The sequence below is a fragment of the Phalacrocorax carbo genome, chromosome 5, assembly GCF_963921805.1.
Source record: "Phalacrocorax carbo chromosome 5, bPhaCar2.1, whole genome shotgun sequence".
Lineage (NCBI taxonomy): Eukaryota > Metazoa > Chordata > Aves > Suliformes > Phalacrocoracidae > Phalacrocorax > Phalacrocorax carbo.
In genome coordinates, this window is record NC_087517.1 from 35,286,298 (window position 1) to 35,306,088 (window position 19,791).

At 41.0% G+C, this 19,791-nt stretch overlaps 1 protein-coding gene across 3 annotated transcripts in view; it reads right to left on the minus strand.

Annotated features, from left to right (window-relative positions):
- Positions 1 to 59: 59 nt before the first annotated feature.
- Positions 60 to 19,791, minus strand: part of GLS (glutaminase) — a 66,993-nt gene continuing 47,261 nt past the window's right edge. For all 3 annotated transcript variants that reach the window (XM_064451996.1, XM_064451998.1, XM_064451999.1), the window contains 4 exons: positions 5,026 to 5,087; positions 3,997 to 4,073; positions 3,761 to 3,824; positions 60 to 3,402 (listed from right to left, as the gene is read on the minus strand). In XM_064451996.1, coding sequence (XP_064308066.1) covers positions 3,246 to 3,402; positions 3,761 to 3,824; positions 3,997 to 4,073; positions 5,026 to 5,087 — 360 coding nt within the window. In that variant the 3' untranslated portion in view covers positions 60 to 3,245. The remainder of the gene's footprint in view (positions 3,403 to 3,760; positions 3,825 to 3,996; positions 4,074 to 5,025; positions 5,088 to 19,791) is intronic.

The following is a 19,791-nucleotide window of genomic DNA, read 5'->3' on the forward strand; positions in this document are numbered from 1 at the left end:
CATGCCTGAAGGCTTATTTCAACATCAGTCACACAGATAACCAATAAAAACCATCATCATCATCTTTGTATTTCCATTTATTATGCTGTAAAAAGCAACACTATCTGGATTTTATTTCTTAAAATAAATAACTTTCATTTTCAGAACCAGTACAGCTCAAGTTTAGATTCATTCATGGGAAACTGCTAGAAATACATTCATCACTGTCTATTCCCCACAATACCGAATCTAAAAGTCAAGATCAGCCCAGTCAGTTACAATGACCAGAAGTACACTGCCAATAAGGATAGTCACTGATAGTCCAGCTTGGAAGCAAAAAAAGTCTGGTACGATACATTTTGTTCACAAAGATAGGCTAATTAATGCTAAGACTATCACAATATTTCTCAGTACAAAGCATTAAGTTAGCGTAACGATTTCAGGTTGTGGTACAGAAGAAACATAGATGACAAAAACAAAGGAGTGGGGGAAATCCTCTTTGGAGCATAAGGAAGTCAGCATTTGATAAGATAACCAAAAAGCTATTTACGGCAAAATCTACATGTCAGTGTCATGAATGATAAACAGCCAAACCAATGTACTGCATATATTCATATTTATAAATAACGCCATCTCTAAATAGCTGCGCTGCTGAATTGGACATTACAAAATAATGCATCTTCTCACAATGAGAAAATACTAAAACTAACCAGCAAAAATGCACTGAAGCTAAGACTGGCTAAAAGCACTCAGTATGATTCAGGAAAGCATTAAGTTTAGGGACAGCCATGATCTTTAGTGTTAACTTAGTTAAAATGCCTTGTTTTGGTTTTTCGTATATGTATTATCTAATATTATACTTATATTTCAAAAATGCTAGTTTGAGCAATGCAAATTTCAGTTAAATAAAGCTAAATCAGGTATTTTTCTGATAAGCTAAAGGATGTTTTAATATGAAAAAAAACTATGGAAGAAGTCAGACTAGCTGATACAGATATACAGATACAGAATACCAATCCAGGGTCCAGCTGAAAATATTCTCTGCACTAAAGCTGATAGATCTTTTGCCAGAGCAAACATGTTGGAATTTACTTCAGGGTGCAGCAGAGAAGAGGCCTTGTGCTACGCAGTGACCGATGTGGCTCAATAAAGAGCCAGAGGCCATTTTCTTTAGTTCTTGATTAGAACTAAGGTGGCTGGGACACAGGATGTGAAAAGAATAAGTTAAAAGCCTTCAGAAAAACAGTTCATCCTCAGAAAAAAAAAAAAAGGGGGGGGGGGGGGGGAAGGCAGCTTAAGAACAGTAAGATTCTTGAGAAAAAGTGTTTGATAGCCATGCCAGCCAGCTTCCAGATGTGATTTCAGGGCTTCAGACTTCCAGACTTTTCCAAAGTTTCATCATCATGAAGACAGTCACTGCTTGTGATGAGTATCAAGCACTTTTCCATGTGATTTGTCCTCCCTGCGGGGAGGCAGTATGGCATATTGACAAGACACTGTACAGGAACTCGAGAGGATTTACTCTCAACTATCCTGACCTGCTGGGTCACTCGAGAAGTTACTTCTCTCTATGCCTTAGTGTACCCATTTGCAAGAGGAGGATAACGTGGTTCAGATCATCTTTATAAAGTGCTTGGGCCATCCTAGAAAGAATTTGGGCATTATTTCTGGAGGATTTTGGTACCTAAACACAGAAAATTTGAACTTTCAGATCTGCTAGTGACTTGTACGCTACGTGCTAGGATAAAAATAGCCATATACACAATTCTCAAGCACAAGCTCCTTTTCCATGTGCTAAACGATTCTTGCCTAGAATTCTTGTGCTAAAATTCTTGCCTGTGCCTAACAACTGCGGTGTTTGGTGAATATCGAACTCTTAACTTTGACTGCTCACTTCTGAGGTTTTATGCCACAGAACTGGCAGACGCAATTGCACATGGGGTAGGGAACTGTTGTAATGACGTATTTCTGCAGACAACAAGCATCTGCATCTATACTTCCCACAGTGGGGCATGTACCAAGCGGGCTGCGGTGGCAAGACAAGAAATGCCACCGCTCACCACAAAAGGCATCACCTACTTGTGCTCCTGAACTCCTGTTCTGCACCAGCGGAATCCCACTGATGCAATATCCTGCTCCCTGGTCGATGGTAGTGCAAGAAGAGAACATACTCAAAAATTTGGCTTAACTCCTGCTCTGCTCATGCTTTGATTGGCTCTATGCTCCTTAAAGCTGTTTCACTCCATCCATGTTCCTTATTATAAGCCTAAACTAAGTCAGATTTACATGTAGTATTTGGTTTAGTGCTTTGCTGTTCACATACTTCCATTCCCCTCGCTGGTTCCTGGCGCAACCGCCCCAAACACCACACGTGAGCCCCAAAAGGGGGTTTTTGCAGCTTGTCGAGGCTTGCTGTAGTGCGAGCGTATCTGCGAGGAACACAAGCGCATAGAGTGGAAGCACCCGCTTGCCCCAGTGACGGGGAAGTACTTTAGCAGCTGAACATGGAGAGAGAGGAGGGAGGCGAGACAAAGGGAACTGAAAGAAACGCTTGCAAAACAAAACCAAAAAACCCACTAAACACTGTTCGATGTTACAAGTCACGTTCCCCTATGCCATTTGGTCAAACAAACCTTAAAACAGACTCCCTGACAAGACTATCTCTAAGAACAAGCCTAGACCATAGACAACTGTCACCTATATACTCCGTTTATATTTATATTATGTAAACAAGGTTGTGTGGAATTTTTTTTTCTCCAGAGTTAAGTGCAGATCCTTAATTAACACACCCAGCCTAAATCTACATCAGCATCCTCAGCTTTTGAAAAACCTCACTGATGCTCATGCCTGACAGTACTCTGGCTCATCTTGGCCATACTGGAAAGAGAGGGCTATAGAAACAAACAAAAAAAAGATCAGCAGAAAAATTCCTGACCACAGACTAGAGTTCACATAGAACACAAAAATAAATTAAGTAGTGCACAGTAAAGCCAACAACAGCAAAATATTTTGTACATCAATTAAATGCAGCATGAGGTAATATTGCTCACATTATGGAGGGAGATTCTTAGTTGGTTTTGTTTCTTTTGAGAGAGATTGGATTTGTCCTGTGCGTATAGAAACTCCTGTAACATAACACTGAAGTAACAGAGACTTCTGTAAAATATATACCACTATCAGATAGAAACACACACGCTCTTCATTACTTATGTATACCACAATTAAATAGGTAAGTGATTTGATTCTTAGGATCTAGCTGAAGATGATTATAGCAAGCCATCTAGATTTTTGTGAACCGTTCGGTTCTCCTTTCCGTTGTTGGAATCCTCTGACGGTGTATATTGGACCTGGTATTCTTGAAGAATTTTAAAAACATCATGGTGTCCAAAATGTAAAGCTTCATCCATAGGAGTGTTATTCCACCTACAGGAAGGAGCACAGTATTTCTAAGATCAGCACCTAAGTACAGAGCCAAAAGCACCAGAAATGTAGTTCTTTACATTCTGTGATAATTATTAAGCACACAGACCACACTAAGTTCAGTGACTGCGAAAATACTTTGTAAGCTGAGCGTAACCTTTTAAATAATGGCTTTAACAATTCATCATAGCTTTATTCCCGTTTGCTCTGCAGACCCTATAGAGAACCAGTAGGATCCTGTTCCTTCTGCTTCAGTGTACTGGCTCAACACATTCCACTCTTATTTGATACCTCTCCTCATGGGAGCTAGAGGGGTGCTATTAGAGCATCTCTCCTCCAAAGTGGCAGTAAAACCACTCACCTGTCTTTGGGGAAAGGATTCACTTTGCATGCTTCCAGCAGAAATTTAACAACATCCACATGTCCTACAAGAAAAGCAGGACTGTGAGTGTACATATTTAGATGTATATCTCTATATGTATAGACACATACAAAATTTTAAAAAGCAGGTATGCATATAGAGAGAGTGAAGATGCTGTAAAGAAGACCGACCACATTCCATTAACAGGAAGCGAGTCACATACAAGGAGACATTACCTTCTGCGGCTGCTACATGCAGGGCTGTTCGTGAGTCATAGTCTCTTTGTTCCATATCCATTCCTGACAGAGCAAACCTGAAAAATTCAAAAACCCCCCACGATTACAGAGAAGTCTTACATAATTAAAACAAATTACAAAACTAGCATGGAACAATACCGCTGTGCTAAAATGATTAAACACCTCCTGCAAGAGGATATAACCGGTATCAAGAGCACATCATACCTTCAGTTATAATGAATGGGGCCCTTACTGCTTTGGCTCTAAAAATAAGGTAGGGGCTTAATTTTTTTGTGATATCTAGCTGTTATCAAGAAAAATAGAAATGTCTTTGCAGGGCTCGTATCAGTCAACATGTTAGATTTAAAATCTAACAGGGACAAGCTAAGCCATAAAAGGCAAAGTAAATTTATGCCGGCTGAGGAAACCCAGGAAGGACACCCAAGTCTGAAAATCCTGAACAGCGTTACAGTATTGGGAGAGGTCTTTCATCATGCTGTGGTGCTCTGGGACAGCAGAGCTAAACTATACACATCTTTCCAGCTACTAACTATATTCAGGTATATTCTAGCCACATTAATACGTTTATTTGGTCTCTTACTATTACAACACTAAGCATTGCCAGATTCTACTCCAGACTTAGAAAGCAAAGCTATATTTCCTAGCCTCTCCAACAATTCTGTCCCTTTTCCAGCCTGATTTTTTTGTGGCAGTTTCAGAATTGATTTATAAAGCAGGCTAGAGTACAGCTAGGGTTTTCTGCCATCACTATGAAATGACTGGTTAAGGAAGTTTATTTCAGTACGATCCAAATAAAGGGAAAACAATGGGATTTCAGGATAGTGTGAGGGTACCTTTGTGATGGTTAGGATTGGGGGGGTTGTTTGTTTGGTTTTTGGGTGAATATATTCAACCTCCAGTGCAGCTCAGACGTCCCCAACACAGACACAGTGCATATTCACAAGTAAACAACAATAGCAGGCACCAAACAAGCAGCTTTCCTATTCCCAACCCCACACTGATTTTTACCTCCGGAGTGCAGACACATCCCCTGTGTAGGCAGCAAACAGCAGATTTATCACAGACTTCACCTACAGAGAGAGATGAAAGCCAGTTTATTTAGCTTCTTTCCTCAAAAAGACGACAAATTGAAAACCCAGAAAAGCCCAGCATGGCTAGTTGGTCCAGTGCTTATGAACCTGTTCATTTTATCCCCTTCTCTGGCCATATTTGCATTATAGTATACAACACGAAGAACTCGTTCCAGCTTGCTTTGCTACCGTATGCTTACTTGTATGTCTGTCTTTTCAAGGCTGAAGTCATAAGGACAGTAAAAGAACCAGAAAACGTGCATTTCTATTCTACTGTGGTAAAAAAACATGAGCCTTGCTGTAGGGACAAACTGTATTTCTCTCTTTGATTGCCCAATGATACCAAGTATTGAATTACAGAGACAGCATCACTTTGTACAATTCACAAACCATAAACACCACCTGCAACAAACCCATTCTGGAAAGTGGGATTTTTTTAAAAAAATATTTTTTTTAGTTTATTTTTAACAGGAGACTCCTAATACTAAGAGAAATCTATGTCAGCAAACGGTACCGGTTTTGCTTGGTATCACAGACTTTCCTTGTGCCCGTCTAATATAGAGGCTTTCTTCAAATAAACAATATTAAGCAATTTCATCACAAAATGAACCACTACAAGAAAAGCAAGGTCTCAAGGCAGACAAAAGTAGGACCTCCTTAGATCAAATAACACAGGAAAAGTCTCAGGCAAGTATTGCTTTTCTCAGCTGCATTAATGAGGAATAAACCATACTGTTAGTCTACCAATGTCATCCCATGCACATTTTTACCATATCCTGGCTATAACAACACTAAAAGTTTTAACAAGAGCCAAAACGAATGAGATAGATGGTTTGAAGCATCCCACCTCAGCTTCTTTCATAAATCAATATGGCCACTTCTAGACACCATTTCACAGCATTTTCCAGTAAACTTTCCAAAAGCTGTGTTGTTGCTTTTTAAGTTGAGTCTACAAAGTTCTGTCGCTGCTACCAGCCAAGTAACAGAGATAAAGGAAGAAGCTGATGCTGCGTTGACCTTCCACAACAAGGAGGAGAAATAAACAACAAAAAAAATATCAAGAAAATCACCGCCCACAAGCAAGTCTCCCACCAATTTCTGCAAAAACACTGGCATATTTTCACAGGGCCACAGATGATCCAACATCTGCGCCTCTTATAAACGAAAGTCGTGGAATTGCTTGTTGTTTTTCACACCTCAAATATGCACTGACGCAAAGAGAGACTGTTAGGCAGAAGGAGACAGAGCCAGGATGGAAACAGCCACACTCCTTACTCGAGTATCCACACACTCGTGCACCTCCTTTTCAGTGTGCACTACGAGGCCCATCAGGCTTAGGAGCCTTGCACAGCAAGCGTGCGGCAGGCTCTGCAGGTCTCCATCCCTTCTCAGGGGGTTCAGTATCTCCCCCAGGCTGCTTCTAAACCTGACCGGCTCCAAAGGCTGGGCCCCTGGGCTCTCACAGCACTGACCCCAAAGCACCTGGGTCACCTCTAACTGAGGCAAACCAGAGATCATTTCCCAGACCCTTCTCACAAGCATTACGGAGGACAGGCCTGGCGTAATTCTGCTCTTCCCATAAAAATTTTTTTGTTTAAAGCTTCTGGAAAAAAAAATGCAAAACAAAACAAAAAACCAACAGCAACCAGGAATCCTACAGGACATGAGCACAGGCTTTGCTCTGGATGCAGAGCCAGCCGTCCCTGACTGAGCCCACCCACCCCTACAGCCTTTTTTCTGCCCCCACCCCAGGCAGGTCCTCTCCAGGCCGCCCCTGCGCCCCGCAGCTGGGCTCGCCTTCACTCCAACCCCCAGCTCAGTACAGCAGTTACAGGACCAGGGGAATAAGCCGTGACAAGCACCCCACAGGGACCTGCGTCTCATCCTTTCTGTGGTAAGCTTGCAGCCGTCACAGAGGCAGCATCACTCGCATCACCAAGTCCACTTAAGGGCAGCAAACTCCCAAGAGCACTTCTCACTAGGCTTTCAATAGAAAAGAATCACACCAAAACACTAAAACCTCCTAAAAGAATGTTCACCTTTTATAGACTCTGGGCTACAGATTGCATTTAAATGCAGGCACGAAAGGGGAATTTAGTTTGATAATCTCTACATTTCATCAGCACAATCAAGAGTCTTCCTTGCCGAGAGGGGAGTGGAGCATTGCTCTACTGCTGGGGCCCTGCAGGCAGACCGGGCTGGCTGCACTCAGGCGTTTCAGGTCTGCAAGGTGCTGAATACTCTCCCTTTTTCAGGACCTAGGATGAGCAAAGGACATTCTGTGCTTAACAAAAAACAGTTGCAGAGGTAACCAATAATTTTGGCTGGGCTTCGTTGTTTCTGGAAATACAAATATGTATTAAAATAATAAAATAAAAATAACACATTCCTTCCTTACAAAAAATCACTTTGCAAGTATAGGTGGGGCCAAGAATCCCTCTGGATTCAGCTGAACATTTTGCTAAAAAGCCATTTTCATTTTCTATAACGATGTGACAGATGTAATTTGGAGATTCCTGGGGCTTTCTAACACAATAATCTTAGGCCATGTTTCTCAGCAATCAGAGAGTTTAAAGCCACTCCTTTCTGAAGATAAATAACTGGAAATCCAAGGTTGCATTGTTATAAAACTGAACTTCTTGACAGATCAAAGCAAAAAAATACAAGTCCAGACAAAAAGAAAGAGATCTGCTTGTTTAGTTCAGAAGAAGGAAATTTGAGAGGAAATATGACTGCTCTCTGTACAACAGTAAAGGTAGTGGGATACAAAAGGCAGGAGAAAAACAAATTTAGCAGGACAATTATCCAAAACTGGTCAGAAACAAATTCACGCTGGAAAAAAGCTGACAGTGTAGCCATCATAGCTAAAACAAACCCCCGTAGGGCTACCTGCCCCCATTTTAAGTGAGACTTCAACGATTTTATGGAAGAATTAGATTGGATCTGCTAGCAACAAAACACACAGACTCTGTAACTTCACCCTACTTTGTCAGCAGCATAGTCAAGGCCAAAAAGTTAAGAAGTTTTATAAGGTATGCAATGAAATTGCTCAAAAGGCATCCAAAAAACAAAGATGGACATAAAAAGTGAATTCAAGAATAAAATTTTAAAATCTGCAAATAGAAAATACATTTTCAATTCCAAGTAAGAACAGAGTTTCCATGAGCATGTTCAGGAACATCTCAGTTTTTAGGAGAATATTAATCTAAGTAGCATATATATTAAACCATCATATAAGAGATTATAATTTACATTGAGAAAAGGTTATTATGTGAAAATAACTTGCTGCCAGAAGCTTTGTTGCTGCACAAGATCTCACTTAGGCTGCCACAAAAATCAAGCACAATCAAGACTTCAAAAATGCAAGTAAAAACTCTCTACCCCCAAACTCACAACCTACTAGCCTGAAATAACAGGTCCATTGCAAAAATCAAGAGCCAAAGAAACTCTAAAGTCGGAGCAGCAAGCACATGACTGTGGGGTTTTTAACTGTAGGGAAGAAAAAAAATAGCAAAGAGAACAGATGAGCTGTATCCGTTCAAACTAAGTAGGGCACAAGGGACAAGGCAATTAATTCAAGTGTTTAGAGACTCTGTCAATGAGCTTCTCACCAAGTGGTTCATTATCTCCTCTACGCCATACCCAGTACTGGTGCTTGTTAACTGCACCGATGAATGCAATTTTTCCCTCGTTTCCAGAAACAGAAAGTTTCCCTTCAACCCAACGGCTACTAGTTGCTTTTCACTACTGCACAGAATTCCTTAACTACGAAAATTTAATAAAAGGAGAAGGATGGAGTCCCTTCACTATATATGAGTTGGATCAAACATTACCATACAGCAGTGTCAAACCCAGAGCAAAAACTGTTCCGCCTGGTGCCAATGGGAGATAAAACCCCCGTGCACTGCACCAGATTAACTTCACAGCTCTCGTTACTATGCCAGAAATACAGAGCTCTACTCACTTAGCTACGATGAAACCATCTTTGTACACAAACACCCCTTCCCAAGTGCTGGATATAAACCTTGTTATCCAGGTGGCGAAACCAACAAGGAGAAGTTCCTCAGCAATATTTGTGTCACCCACCATTAAAGATCAGAAGTCCCAGACCACACACCTTGTATTTTCACCTTCAGGTCAGTAGGTGTTAGAGGTCTCAGACTCAGCTGGATGAGGCTATGACCAACTCGGTCTAGTGCTGGCAAAGGTCCTGCTTCGTGCCAGAGGGGGCCGAATGACCACGACCTCCAAAAGGTCTTTTCCAACTAACCGTTCTGTGAGTCTGCGGGCAAGAACGTGAGCAGCACAAGGAAGAACAAACCAAGACTGTTGTTAATGAAGAACTACACCGAGGTCAAGTTAAAGGAAGGAAACAGAGTTCAGAGCAGCAGGAAGTTACACTGCTGCAGCAGATATTTCAGATAAACACAGGGGGCCTAAAGGGAAAAAAGGGAAAAAACCCAACGCAAAATCCCAAAAGCACAAACTGAGTGAGATACAGCATTGAAAGGTACAGAGGAAAACTGAGCATTAAAGGGATTCCTAGTCCAAAGCTTTCAAACTGCAGTTATTTTAAATATCTCATAAGCCTGATTGTGCTAAAAGCTTTGAAGAAGTCTCCTTCCAGCAGCAGGATTCAGATGTGAAGCCAACTGCACACGAACAGAGGAAGCGCAGCAAAACACGAGGGCTGCCTCGGCGTTTCAGGGCGGGCGTGCCCAGCGCCCGCAAGTACACTGCTGTCCCCCATTCCTCTCTAACACACATCGTCAAAGGACTTTGGTATGACACCACAGCTTCTGTTTTGGTTTTCAATTTCTCAATGTAACTACCTGAAAAACCTAATGAAAAAACTAAGTTTAACTTCAGTATTAATATGCTGAAGTTACTTATTGCAAGTGAAATTTCAACACATCCAGTTGATCTGGAAAGCTTGGCAGGTATACGGGAACAGCCTTGGTGGAGTATTTGCAACATAATAGTCTTTCCCAGTTGAGCTGCATACCCAAATCCAGCCCAGATGAGAAGACTTAAATAGTCTTAGTCTCATAACAGCCAATAGCAAATCCCCATACAAGACTGAGATAAGAATCACTTCTCTCTCAATACAGACTGGTTTAGAGGATTTTTTTTTTAAATGTAAAAAGCACGTGTATCACTGTCTAGCTCTAATGCTTATCAACAGAAGATCTCTCCAAACGCTTCACAGAAAGCAAGCTGCTATCATTATCAGCACTGAGATGGGAAACTGAGGCCCAGAGATGGAAACGAACTGCTACGGTCATGTGGAGAACGCAGGACAAGCCAGCGCCTTCTGCCCACTGGCACGCACGCTTCAGCATTATTATAAAACAACCAAAACTCAAGTAGAAACCAAACCCAAGCAGCTGGCCATGCCAGCCCCGTGCTCTGTACCTGCCCACGCGTCCTGCAGGGCTGTCTGCCCTGCTCTGCTCCTGCTGCAGTGACTCCAGCACAGCAGGGCGAGCCTCTGCTCCATACTCCGCTTGTGTCGGGAGAAAAAAGCCAAACAGCTGTGCACACAAAGAAAACAAATCCTTCAGAAAAAAATTAATTTAGCTCAGAGCTGGATTAATTCCATGAGAAGCTCTGAGCTAAAAAGGTCACTGAATCTGGATTTTCATTTCCTACTGTGTCCTGCTTCCTGAGAGTACCCCCTCCCCCAATTTCTTTGAAAACATTACAGAATGTACAGGCTAAAGAAATATTACTTCCAACTTTACTGTTTCTCCAGGTGGATAAGGAATACAGTCAAGCCCAATAGTTTAAAACAGTGCTGCTAAAGGCAATACCAACGAGGATAAACAAACAAAACCCCGTAAATCTTTCCAATGCTCTTTACAGGATGTTTAGGGACAATGCCACCAGTTAGCCTTCAAAAAAGATGTTCAAAACGTTGGGAAAATAGAGGTTGTTTGCATGTTATTTCTCAAGAACTTTGCCACATCGGAACTTTACTAGGCACCAGACCCAGTGTGGTGACAGGAGACTTTCAAATACAAGGAAGATGAAATAAAGAGATAGTAGAGCTAGTTGAGAAAAAGAGGCCGCTACTCTCTTCTCTCACGTCTCATTTTTTGTGCTTAAAGTGAGCCGCAGTTTTTCCTTTTGGGAACCCTGCCCTCCAGGCCAACTAGCTTGAATAACAAAGTTTTAAACATTCCCCTGCACCGCACAAAGGCAAGGAGATAAATCAGGATACAAACCCCCACTCTTGCAGCTCAGGACTTCCCTAATGACAAGCAACTGTCACACTGAGCCCCGGTCCCTGATGCACTGGGATCTCAGAGCGGGTATATCCCAGATAAAAGCAAGACTCCTGGTGCATGATACCACCCACTCTCCTGACACATGCTCCCAGCTGTAGAAGAGCTGCACTGAGATGGGACTAAAGGTCTGCAGCCCTTCACCAGCGCAGAATACACAAGAGAAATTAGACCAACTTGTCTGGAAGTGTCTTTGAAGCACAGTTTTCCATGCCACTAAAACCTCCTACCACTGCAGCACGGTTAATTTGCATTTATGATACCTTGGCTATTTTCTGTTGGTACCTGCACCAACAGCCGAGGATGACGCAGCACAATTTCACCATTTATACAGAAAGTCCGACAGGTTTTATTTCAAAACTGCGGATCCCAGCAACGCGTTGTTACGACCAGGAGAAACATGAGAGTGCAAAGCGCTCAGTTATTTCTCTTCCACAGTCTCTGCTCACCCCGCTGAAAGCCGCCCCGGTTTGGCAGCTGGGTGATACTGACATACCAGACGCACGAGCGACGTGCCAAGCGATGCCGCACGCCTCTCCACCCCGCGCCCAAAGGCCTGCTGCAGCCGCTGCCCTACGTGCTCAGCTTTCGCACCCATTGTCAACAGCACACGGCTTCGCTAATCTGGCTCAGCGCTGGATTAACTCTGAAATTTGAAAAATAGATTTTTAAGCTGTCTAAGGTGAGCGTTTGTCTAGTGAACCAGGATTAATGTTTCATACTGGGAAGAGGCCAACTACTATAAAGTCTTCCTATTCTCCTGACCTTTGCAAATATCACATACTGACAAGCAACGCAACAGCAAAGAGTTTACATAAGTCAAGAGGGACTGCATGAAGTAATAAAAGCTCCAAAAATCAACCTAAGCTTGACTTCACAGTACTGCTGTTCTGCTACTTTTCCGGAAGCTGATCCCATGATGAGGGCCATGTGACCGTGCAGCAGAAGCAAATCAGTCTTCTCACCCTCTGGAAAAATTACAGGTTTTTAGATGCTCATTTTATCAGTGGAAAAAATCTTCCTGCTGTCTAAAAGATGCCAATATAAATTCTCAAACAGTGATGGCCTATTAAAAAAAAAAAACAACAAAAAAAAGCACACAGAAAAAGTTCATCTAGACCACAAATTAAACGATTCAGTCACCATGTTTTTACACACTGAATTGGCAATCCAACTGTGCTGAAGATTAGCCCACAGATTACTTTCTCCCTGCATGCAAGGTTTCAAAATAAAATTCAGAAAGAACTGCTCAACATTAATTTTGAAGTTTCAACTCCGAAATCAAACCTAGAATGCAAATAGTCCCTAAAAGGACAAAAATGAACCAGAGACTAATCTCAGAGAGGAACACACGTGCCTGTACATTCAGACACTAGACAGAATTGCTTATTTTAAAAAGTTGGCCATTTTAATATTTACAATTAATTTGCAATAAACTGGAATCTGCTCTCCAGGGCCCACTGACAAGGCTAGTGAGGAAAAATCACTGTTTAAGTCTAAAAGAGAGCCACAGGTTTCCTTAAATATACCATTCTTCAATATGAAGTTAGGCTGTATTTTGGAAGGAAAGAAATCTCAATTGAAATTCAGTATCTTTGCAACTGAGCTTCTGCTTTGCTTCCCCTGAAATAAAATGAAAGTTCTTACCTAAGGGTAAAACATTTACTTTTAAAAGTAAAAGCTAAGACTGCCCCTTAAACAAATACCCACCCCAAACAATTCAGGTTTGTTAAAAGCACTGAACTATTACTCTGTCCTCTCACCGAAGTTTCTTACAGCTTTTAAAACTGGTAGTTTTCAGTCTGCCACAAACTGATCTCTAACACCCACTGTATTTGAAGGGCTGAACTGATTCTTGGATGCCCACAGAGACAGCGCTGGAGAAGTGCACGTGTACCACCTCTCACACAGAGATTTCAAAACTCAGCTAAGCATTACCTCCGTTCCACAGCCGAGGCGTGAACGTCTGCACTTACCCGCATGCCCCACTCCAATGCAAGCGGCCTGCTGGGATACAACACCCAAACTTAAGCGCAGTGTTTTATTCACCGAATCCCAGACTAATTCAGGTGCCACCCAGGTGAGGGCTGGCTCTGAAGCGGACTCCAGAGCTCACCTGGTGAGGTTCTGCCCAAGCATTCCTAGGGATGGACAGTCTGTGTAGTCACCCATAGCAGCTTCTAGATTAAGCCACAACATTACCTTATGCTACAGAAAACTAACAGTTACATAAGAAAAGATAATTTCTCTAAGTAACTTTCTGAAGCATGCAAAAATAAGTCTTTTGGCTCGAGTAAGAGTGATCAACAGACCACACCTACCTCTTCAGCAACCTAACACCAAGTGCCTCTAGCAGAGCCTCTTGCCTGACATTAAATGAACACAAGGCTCACAAAAAGTTTATAAAGTTAGAATTCTTTGGGAAAGTCTTTGTTCCCATTGTACTATAAATAATTAGAGGATATGTGAATAAATTAATGCATACACTTACACACATTAATGACATACAGAAATATTTGAAAATACGAACAAGGCTAGCTGCTCCATAACACTTTTCAGTTTCTTCTTCAGGACTTCCCCCCCCCCCCCCCCCCTTTAGCCTATTTTCTGCACTACTGATTCTTGTTTCCTCATGTAATTTTAAGAAAGTGCAAAAACTAACTCTAGAATCTGCAAATATTTACTCCTCCATTTTGAAACTAACACAGGAAACAAGACTTTGTCAATTTTTTTTCTCCAGTCCATTTTGTAACACACCAACTATCATTTCTTTTCCTCTAGACTGTGCAAAGCTTGTCTTTGCAGCTAGAGACAAGAGACCGATACCCAGCTCCATTAGTTTTACAAGCTGTGGGGGCAGCATTTATTTTTGGAGTCAAAGCTGCAACAGTAACTTCCAAAGCTGCTACCATGGGGTTTATTTTTGGAGTCTCCCTGGTGGAATTAACATGAAATGCTGCTTGCACAGCAATTATTCACACAGCTTGTGCTGTTGGTCAAAAACTAACAGACTCATAAAACATTTATTCCTCAGTAACTGCCTCACAGTTTTTAGCGTTCGTGTTCAAGCACAATTCCTGTATATACTGAAAGCCTTTCCTCCCATGAGTTAAGTCCAGACTGCAGGCGCACAAGAGGCTGTATTTTCACACATACGTACCCAAAGCAGCTTTAAACCAACTGTACTGCTTTAGCTACAAAAACCTCAGGCAAGCTAGCCAGCTAGTTAGTTGTTTACCCAGGTTCTCAGTCTCCCCTTGCCTGTACCAGATGGCAATACAGTACTAACAGCTTTCAGTCTGGAATCACTTAGATGAGTTCATTACATTTATGATCCTATGAAGACCCATTCCAGCAGTCCGTAACCTACCTACGGACCCTTACTGCATCTGGATAGCCGAGCTGATTACACAGGAACACAAGAAATGCATTATTCTAGGTAATGTTACTGCTTTTTTGTGAATTTTTACTTCATTAAAAGTTAAACAAATGTGCTGGATAATTTTGTAAGTTAAAAGGGTTTCTTGACCTTTAAATTACTGACGAGATGGCAGCAGTCAGCAGCTGCTAAGAGCAGCTAGGCAGGCTATGGGAAACGAATGGCTGCTCAGTTAGCAGTCAGCAAGTAAGCGCATGAGAATGAGTTTCAAGGGCAGCCCTCGAAGGGCTAGCGCTGCAGCTACGGCCTCTCACCTCAGCATCAGACCGCACTTCGTACAGAGCAAGGAGGAAGGTGGGAAACGTTATGAGGACAGGTGTTACTGTTTGCTAACAAATAGATCAAGTCATCAGGAAAAAATATTATGCAATCCTGAGATGACTTTTTTTAATTGTGTATCAAGCTGGTCAAAATCCCAGTGTGATTCTAGATGTCTTCTTATTGCAATTCAACTTTTAAAATTGTTTCCAATCCATATCCAACCTCTTCAAATAAAGCTGATCTTTTCTTCTTCTGACTTCGTACCTTTTTAAAGTGGCAGATAGATACCGACAAAACAGTTCTATGGTCCTAAAAGTGTCCCTTTAGGAGTCTGAAAACAGAACAAGGAGTTTTGCCTAGGTTCAATTCAGACATAGGCACACTAAGATACAAACAAGCTTATACTGGTAGCTCAATCTCAGTACCTGTCACAGAATCTGTGTATGTAGCTGAATGCAAGAGGCATTTAATTAAATCAAAAATATACATTGAAAATTTCTCGTCACCAGGGAAAAAAAAGGTAATCATAATGCCCTTCCTTCACCCCACAAACAACTGTCAGTCTCCTTTACTGGATAACGTATCAGCTAAAGTCGCAAAAGGAAAAGGGCAGCCTTCCTGGAGGGGAAGGCTGAGCACAGATGGTTTCTCTCTCTTTCCCCTCACTCCTACTCATCTACCAGTTTCAAAGGTATTTCTACCATTCATGTTTCCTTCAGATTCAAACCTTTCAGAAATAGATCAGAAACTGCAGATAATCAGAGTACCAATATTGCATTTTAGAGTAAACTGATTTTCTTTACCCATCTCTGCCCAAAGTCCTTTTTTAATCAGAATACTTTAAAATTATTTAAGTATTGAGAAGTATCTAAAAATGATACTTGCTACAAGCTGGCACAATACCATAACTCTTTGCCCACCTTTTCTGCTCTGTTCCCTAGAAGCCTAACAAGGACACAGGAAGCAGTAATTAGGAGCAGAAGGTCACCTTTTCTTCCAGTTACATTTGGAGCTATGAAAAACATATGAAAGACTGTATGAGAATTCACCTCTTCCAATACCAATCTCTTGCTCATAAGACGATCAAGTGGACACATTTCTGGAAAGAGTCTGTCTCACTGGTATTCCTCAAAACACCACCTCTCTACCTATGAAAAGGTAAATTCACCTTAACTACTAACAGGCAGGAGGTGCAAGCTGTTCATGGAGTCAAAAAATATCCTTTATCTCATACGGAGAAAAAGCGTTATAAACTCAATTCTACAACTAATTCAACCACTGCATGCTCATAGATCACTACATTTAATTCTTCTAATTTTTACATGATAAATGAGATGTAGCATCTTGTAACTGAAATTTAAAATACTATGTTTTTCCAATACAGTTTGTGAATCTATAAGTAAGTCTACTTCATGCTAAGTTTGGTTTTGCTCATGTGCCTGAAAGACAGTAACAACAGCACTGACTGAATTGTCCTTGAAGATTGCAAGCTATGGAAGCAAAGATCTTATTTCATGACAAACACTGAATTTGCAATGAATTCTTCTTCACAGTTCTTCTGGTTATTGATTAATTCTGAAGTATTAGTAAACTGATTCTGTTTAAACTACAGATAGGACTATTTAATGAAAATTAATTAAGAGCTAAGCAATTAAACTAAAATCTACTAAATTAAGTGAAATATCTACTTACCTTCAGTAACAGATTCTTTCTGAAAAGACCATGCCCATCTATTCCACTCCCGAGATGTATAAACCCCACAGGGTGAGCTGAGGCTGTTTTGGCCAGCCATGTTTCTCCACTCCCACCACTGCCTCACCCACCAGAGACAGAGGAATCAATTCTTCACCAATACTGACTCCAGAACTTGAGGTCCAGAGGTAGTGAGTCACACAAACCACAGTTCAGCTGAATCCCTGCATACAAGCCTCTCCCCCCAAACCAGGGCATTCAAACTAATTTTTATCTAGAAGAGATGACATAGTACCATAATAATGTACAGGGTACATGGATGGGGCAGTTCCTTATTTCCTGTACCCTCATTAGGGGCAGGAGGTACTCAGCACGATGGTGGGAAAAGTTGAGGGAGGAGCAGTGCATGATTGGTTGTGTCTTTCCCCTTGTAGCAGAGAAAACCACGATTGAAGACTAACTGGTTCAAGGGGTACACAGAAAAAAAAAAAACCAACACAGAAGCCAGAGCTCAAGATTCAGAGCCGACAACTCCATCAGTATTAGATTACAAGATCCAAGGAACAGAAATTTATCTAGTTGGAAGACAATTCCTGCAAAAAAAGCTTCAAGATTCCCTTACACACAACTATGGTAATGCAATATTAAGAAGAGGTACTAGGATGGATGCAGCCAATATTGCCCTGTGATAGGTACCTCTGAATAACTCACACATGATCCTGAATTTTCCAACACAGAAGGCCTTTAGTAACTAGTGCTGAAGCTTCACCAGGACTTAGATGATGCAATGACTAGAGAGCTCCCTTCCCTGTGCACAGGCATGCTTGGACAAATAGGCAAGACTGGTAGAAGAGTATCTAACCTGAGGTGCTACTCACAGTTAAAGATGTCTTATCCTTTGCTTCATACCCATAACCTTTATTTTGGGGATGACTATGTTGATTTGAGAAGTTAAGAATACTGGGAAGAGGAGAGAAACTCGAGTACCAAAACTGCCTTGACCAGATTACAAGAAGCATGGTCATGCTTGGTTCCACCTGCTGTTTCTGACTTCTGATATCAACGAATTAACATACTTTTTACTTTTGGAGACAACAGAATTAAGCATATCATTGACAAAACTCCCAAAATATTAAGTAAAAATTTCATCATCTTTCACTAGACTTAAGACCTAGTTGGCTAATTCCACATGCTTTTTGTTTTTTTTAAAGAAAAAACCTTTCATGGACATTTGTAAACTCAAATCATGCCAGCGAGCAAAATTTTTGAAGACTTAATAAGGAAAATTGAGTTAGAATAACTATATATATATTTATATATATATTTATAGAACTATAAATTGAGTTAGAATAACTACAGTGAATCAGGCTGTTCCAGAGAACCATGACTTAACAAGAGGAAGTAATAGAAAAATCCAACCTGGCTCCTGTCCTGATGACAAAAAGATGTTACTGCTGTGTTGTTTGCCATGAACGGTATGACAAACGAATAGTAGTTGGACAAATTATTTCAATAAAAAGTTACTGGATCAAGTGAAACCATACAAATTCTAGGTGCTAGGTTCTAGGTGGGGTGCATTTGCCATTAGTATTTTGGATGGAAATACTTGAATCTTGCTGCCACGTCCAAAGCATAAAAGTGGAAGAAAATGAATGACCCTCTCAAAGGCTTTAACTTACTCTGCTGTCAAAGTTTTTCAGAATTTCTTATCAGCAATGAAATAATGTTTTGTCAGTAAATTACAATGACTGGAAGTCCCAAAATGGTAAAGTAACAATTCTTGCAGCAAACTTTTACAGAAATCTTCAGGTCATCATCATCTCACGATATGGACTTTGGTAGTTCCTGGTTCAGTCCTTTCACAGGATAACCCCTGCAAACACTTCTGCAACAAAAAGCATGCAGAACATATACAGAAGTCTTAACCAGGGGAATGAACACTGACCAACTGACTCCGGATGCAGGAAAAAAAAAGAAAAACAAGAGCCTGTGAAGTAGTGGATACAGACATTACTAACACTGCAAGATTTGAGACCAAAGGACTGGGATCAACGATAGCCACATGAATAAAGCAGAATGCTGATGGGTGATTTAGTGACACTAGCTGTATTAAGCAGACAGGACAAAAGAGCATCCGCCTTTTCAAGGACCCATTGACTGTGACCGATATCCACACAACTGAGTAATGCTCCCGCTTTCCACACTGTAGGTACTTTGCAATTTATGGACCACAGTTTAACTACGGGACTTGGAGCAGGAATTATACCCAAAATAAAGGAGAACATTCTCAAAAGATATTTACTGAAACTTCACAAACAAGCAGGAGGCTGACTATACCCCACAGGCTAAAAGCAGACTAGAGGAAATCCTACCAGAAATTTTCACTCTACTCTTGTTGGGAGGATTGTTTCTAAACAATTAAGAACGAGTTGCTAGAAACCTTCTAATTTTTTGACTATTTATTCAGTACCTCCTTTTCTTGCAAAAGAAATATTTGTTAGCTTAAACAGATCACCTGCCTGCATGGTTTTATCTTCAAACACTGGGAACATCATATTATTCCCCATCAGCCTTTGGTATACAGGGCAAAACATGCTCAGCTCTTTTAACCTGGCTTCTTCATGCCCTCAGTCATAATTCTTAGTCCTTTTCTGCAACAGCATGAGTGGTTTGGTTTTTGTTTTATTTATTTTATTTTTAAAACACACATTTGACCAGAACACTTTATCTTCTGATCAAGATTACATTTTAATTAGTTGTCTTGAACCAATTACAGGTTAGAGAAGATTAAAAGACAAGTCCTTTAAAAGAAGGGACAAGCGTGAAGCACACTTACCATACAGAAAGCCAAAGCTACACATACAGCCAAAGCAAGGTCTACCAGTTTAAAAAAAAACAAACTGATTTTGAATAATGAGTAATTCCTGAACAAAGAACAAAGTTGCCTGCCTCAAGGAAAGAGCTGGGTTAGTGAATGACATCAACAGGAAGCAAGCAACGTTATCTCTTCCTATCACTCCACTCG